Source organism: Musa acuminata, chromosome BXJ1-5 (genome assembly GCF_036884655.1).
Source record: "Musa acuminata AAA Group cultivar baxijiao chromosome BXJ1-5, Cavendish_Baxijiao_AAA, whole genome shotgun sequence".
NCBI lineage: Eukaryota > Viridiplantae > Streptophyta > Magnoliopsida > Zingiberales > Musaceae > Musa > Musa acuminata.
The window spans coordinates 39,887,751-39,893,241 of record NC_088331.1 but is presented as its reverse complement, the minus strand read 5'-3'; the positions used below and the strand labels follow the sequence as shown (position 1 = coordinate 39,893,241).

Genomic DNA, 5,491 nt, shown 5'->3' with positions numbered 1-5,491 from the left:
GAATCGACAAGGATCAACACAACTCAGCCAACCCCCCCCAACAGAGTCAGAGTCATTGGTGAGTTGTAGCAGCATGGCGGATTAAAGGGTCGACTACTCAAAAACAGCAGCGTAGAGCGGCTGGGAGCCAGGAGGCGCATTGCAGCTGGAGCGGAAGATTGAAGACTCAGCAAAGGCGAAGAGTTGCAGTGTTCACAAAGGCTTCGACGAGGACGTCGAAGGGATAAGTGGGGGAGAATGTAACGGACAAACTTCTAAACAAGATGTTGGATGTAATGCTTATGTCTGTCCGTTGTCTTTTGGCATGTTCATGCCTTGTATAGCAGGTAGAGGGACGGCCGAAGGCTTATAAGTCCCATTTTAGTTGGGTTGGTGGCCTCTTTAGGCTTGTAAATAAAGGTTGTGTCATGTGGACACGTTCGAGAGCTTTCTCGGTCTGTAATGGACCATTTTACCCTTTGTTGTGCAACTATTCAGAGCTTGTAAAGTCTGTTTGTAATTTGCATTGTCTATGAAGTGTTTTTCGGACATGTTTGCTTGTGGATCCCGATTGAGGCGTTCTTTTAACCCGTTCTCTCTTTTGTTGGTCCTAAGGGACAATGGGAGGCTTCGGGGAGGCTGACCTTTGCGGACGGACGCGCGAGGGTGCCGCACGCCTTAGGCAAAACCAGCTAAGGTCGTGACAATGTGGTAACATCATACACAATTAGCATCTTATCTTTTAGATCGACAATAAAATGAAAGAAGAAAATAAATGAGAGAATATTGTAATAATTATTATCTTACAAAAAAAAGAAGAGCATCATGCACAAAGAAAAAATATCAACATCATGCATAAAGAAAAAAGATTATTTTACAAAAATTTATAGGAATCTTACCTTCTCAAAACTAAGATAGATTAAAAAATATTTTAAGCAATAAAAAAATCCATCATAGTCTAACAAATTTATTCACTCTCATCTATTTATATTAATCTAAATCTTTATCTTTTGTTTCATCTAATCCTAACTATTTAAATTAATCTTATCAACGTGAACATAAAAAAAATAATTCTAATTAACTAATCTTCTATTAGACTAAACCATTTGTATCCGAATGTATAAAGAAAACGAAGGCGACTATATGCTGGGTGAAAATAAATGGTGGATCGGCACCCATAGCGGCGGCGAGACTCGGGAGAGTGAGACCCCATCATAGTGTGGGGTGATGCAACCATCCACCATGCTATAGATCCCCGTGTCACGTCCGCTTCCCGGTGCGCAGCAAGTCTTGAACTCGCTTAGGTCATCGGTGAAGTAAATGGAGTCCTTTTGGCATCCCACCAGCTTTGATGCCTCCACCGATATCGAGTTGTTGAGGCCCAAGAACAGCGACCGCCCTCCTAGGCTACTCACCTGCTGCAACTCGCCGTTGGAAACGCTCAGCTTGTAGACAACGAAGCTCTTTGTGTTGTATGTCGGCTTTGGCGAATACCTAAACACCCGCACCACGTACAGTAGATCGCCCGATGATTCCACCAGGTATATTTTCCGATGGGTGTAGTCGGTCATGAGTTGCTTCGGTTTGGTCGATATGAAATGCACCTGCCGCCGAGACACATCCAACACCACCACGTCCCCTTTCCAGTTGACCACGTAGAATTGGCCTTTGTAGAACGAGGCATCCAAGTAGGGACACCAATTGCAGCTTACTGTAGTCCATTGATCGTCGCCAACCTTCGCATAACCCAGCTTACATCCGATGCCGTAGAACGCCACCACGAGGCAGTCCCGACCAGCGGAGGGGCTTGACGACAGGCAAACCTTGGTTACAAAAAGAGAACGCTTGCGCTCTGGTGACCGGTTGCAACATTGACTGAAGGATGTACCGAAGGCGTATAGCGAAGGCAGCTCTACGCCGCCTCCAGTAAAGATGTTCACGAGATGCATCCTTGAGTCTTTGCCGACCGTCGCGATCCAACCGGCGTAGGAGCCACAACAGAATCTTCCTTGACATTTGGGCACGGGGAGCTCGTAGATTCTCTTCTTGGAACAGCTATAGAAGCGACGACAAATGTTGCTTCCCGAGGAGAGGGGGAAGTCGATCTCCTCCTCTGCGAGCATCAGCCAAGGGAGTTGACGTGCCAGAGAAGTTTCTTCCTTCACGATCGACCACCACGAGAGGCAGACGGCTGAGAATCGAAGCAAGTTGGCGGCGTTGGGATGGCTCGGTGGTCGATGTGGAGATCAGACCATGGTCGCCAAAGCTCTTAGCGAAGGGATGGCTCGGTGCTGCAACAAGAAGTAGCCAAGCAGCTATGGCTGGACCTCCTCATCTCTTTGAAAGTGAAGCATGAGAAGTGACACATCTCGTCATCACCATACAATTTAGAGAGAGAGAGAGAGAGAGAGAGAGAGAGAGAGGCGGAAGTTGGAAGCCTTCAGGTCTACTTGTTCCTATTCGAAAAGAACTCAGAAACTTCACGGCTGGTAGGAGTAGCAGACTTCGTGGAAGCCAAATCCAACACGTTATGGGAATCAAAGAGTTGTAAGTTTTGGGTCTCTATGTATATTCAGGATTATAGTGCCCACATTTTATAGTTCATTGACTAATTAGGCTTAAATCATTGCTTAAAAATAATTAAACCTAAATTACTAATATTATATATATTAATAATTAAATTATTTTCGATATAGGGTAAATGGCTAATTATAGATTATCCATGTAATTTGACTTTATTTTTTCTCGCACTGAAAATACCGTAAGGTTTACGACTGAGTATATGCAGTATTTTCATCAGAAAAGTCAATGGCATGAAGAGAAATTGAGTTAAATATTTTATTTTTGTAAGTCTAAAGATCTTAATATAACTTTTAAAAATGTCAAGATCAGATTGATAAGGATAGCTAATTACAAGGATAATCTATAATTAGCCCTAGGCTAACCTTCGAGGGTATTACAATGAGTCGAATATTATATTTTGAATGTTAGCATACTAGTAATTGACTTTGATTGCTATATGATTATAATCTCACGAAACAAAAACTATCTTACCATCAAAATCATATGTGAGCAAAATTATTTTACTACATACTCAATTTCAAAGTTAGTTTAGAAACATAATAATTAGTTCTGTTCGCACATTTTGTTTATTGTAACTTAGACATTACTACTTATTATAACACTACTACCCGAAGTATTCAACATATAACACTCCAATGGCAATCATAATAAAGTACTTTTAAATATATTAAACATACTACACAATGCAGTGAAGTTAATTTTACTCTCTAAATTAAATAGCTATTGTAATTAAATTGCATCTAAGTTTTGATAGTGATTAACAAGAGAATCTTACAATTCTCTAAACCATGATTCCACTGTCTATTCGGGCTAATTATAGATTACCCTCTATAATTAGTTATCTTCGACACTTCAATCTATATACTTTCAAAAGTTATATTGAGATCCCTATGCTTATAGAAGTGAAATATTTAATCTCATTTCTACTTATGTCGTTGTCTCTATTGATGGAAAAACCATAAGGTTTAGTACTAAGTACTAATAACTTTGCCTCACTTCGATTTAAAATGGAGATACTAAAGATAGCTAATTACTTGTAATTACATCCTATAATTATAAGTATGATCTTAAATTTTGGGGATGTTACAAGCATGATCTTGATATAAGTCTTTAAGTTTTGTTGCAATATGAACAATTAGAGATTTTGTGATGCAGAATAATTGATGAATTTATATAAGATAAATTTTTTATTATAAAGATCTTATTCACTTCATATATAGATATTTGAGAAATTCATAAGTATCGCCATTTTTTATAAATATCTCACTAGGATGTTTGGATGTTTATAAATATCCTATTAAATTGATGGATCGAGGCAAATGTTTCCGAGTGTCCCTTGAGTTTATTTAGTAAAAAGTGCTTTCTTGAGTTGTAAGATTTATTCTATGTAAAAAAGGAAATGCATAATGTTTAATCTTAAACCTTCTATAAAAAAATTACAAGAGTAATTAATATTTTTTCATTGAAGGTATGATCGAGATAATAAAATTTGTATCTCTGTAGTATTTTCATAAAGAGATCGAGAGTTGACATTTGTAAGAAAGATCCAACCCCTATAATGATTTGTATCTCTATAATATTTTGATCGATCTATCGCATGGAGAAGCGAGTTCAAATATTTTACTTTCATACGTATAAGAATATTAATATAATTTTCAAAACTAGAAGTATCAAGATGTCAAAAATAACTAATTACAAAAGATCAAGATCAGGACTTCAAGACTGCTGCATCATTTATAGATGGTCTCGTATCGTTCCATTTTATGATTGCACCTTCAAAAGAGTCACGTCGTCAAGACGATTGCGCTTTCAAGAGCACATCTTCAGCATGGTAGTCTTGGTAAGACGACCATGTTTGTTTCCCAGGTCTCTGCTTCGTTAAGATGGATGTACTGCTCCAAAAAGATCACACCTTACCAAGATGGCTATGCCCAAGATGAGCGTACCATCAAAACGACCATGCCATCTAGACAACCACATCGTCAAGTCGAGCGCGCCTCCAAGTTTCGTGCTTCGTCAAGATGGTCATCCCTTCAAGGCGATTCCAAGTCTTTACTGGCTACAACATTACTTGTGTCCCCATTCACCGTACCCGCCTATGATAGCCGGAGGATCTGCCTTCTTCACCGCAGAAGATCTCTCTTCTTCCTCGCCCCTCGGATCCCAGTCATGGCTTCGTCCATCGTTTGCGGTTTCATCCGCAGGCCGCGACGTCATCACCGCCGGAGGCTGCGGCAGCCGTCCGTTGTTTCGTCGCCGCCCGAGGTCACTGCTGCCTGCGTTGCGCCGTTGTTGCCGCTACTGTGCTGCCTTGGCGGACACAACTGCTGCCAAGTGAGTTGTAATAGCTTTAGTCAAAAGGCCCACAGGTGGGACCGTAATGCCACCAAGCTTATCAAAATATTTAATGCCTCCCCAGATGAACTGATGCCCTGTTCTTGTTTCCCCTCTTCTAATTCTCTTTGTTATCGGCTCTCAGTTTCATCCTATTAAGTAGCCACTCTTCAAAGAGAAAAGAAGAATTACGAAAAGTGACTTTTTTCTTCATCTTTTGGTCAGATTTTTATGCTTTTATATTGTTTGATACAGTCAAATTTGATTGACAAAATGACTTCAAGAGATTCATCTAACTTGACATTTTTTTGGAGAATTGTTTCATAATAAGAAATTTTATGTAGAAAATGGTTTATTCATCTAACTCTTATGTTGTGTTTATATTAAACACACACACACACACACACACACATATATATATATAGATGATTACTAGAATGGTAAAAGATCAAGACTTCAGAACGTTGACTTGGGTTGAAATCTTGAGGGGGAGAAATTAACCTTTTTTGAGTTTTGCTGTGATAGAGAAGGAAAGGGCGTGGAATTCTGACCTTTGTGGGTTAGAATCGATGAGCCTCCTGAAGAGGAGATCGGA

At 39.7% G+C, this 5,491-nt stretch overlaps 1 protein-coding gene across 1 annotated transcript; it reads right to left on the bottom strand.

Annotated features, from left to right (window-relative positions):
• Positions 1 to 1,118: 1,118 nt before the first annotated feature.
• Positions 1,119 to 2,102, bottom strand: LOC135673961 (uncharacterized). Its single transcript, XM_065183357.1, has one exon. The coding sequence runs from the start codon at positions 2,100 to 2,102 to the stop codon at positions 1,119 to 1,121; it is 984 nt and encodes a 327-aa protein (XP_065039429.1).
• Between the last annotated feature and the right edge of the window lie 3,389 nt (positions 2,103 to 5,491).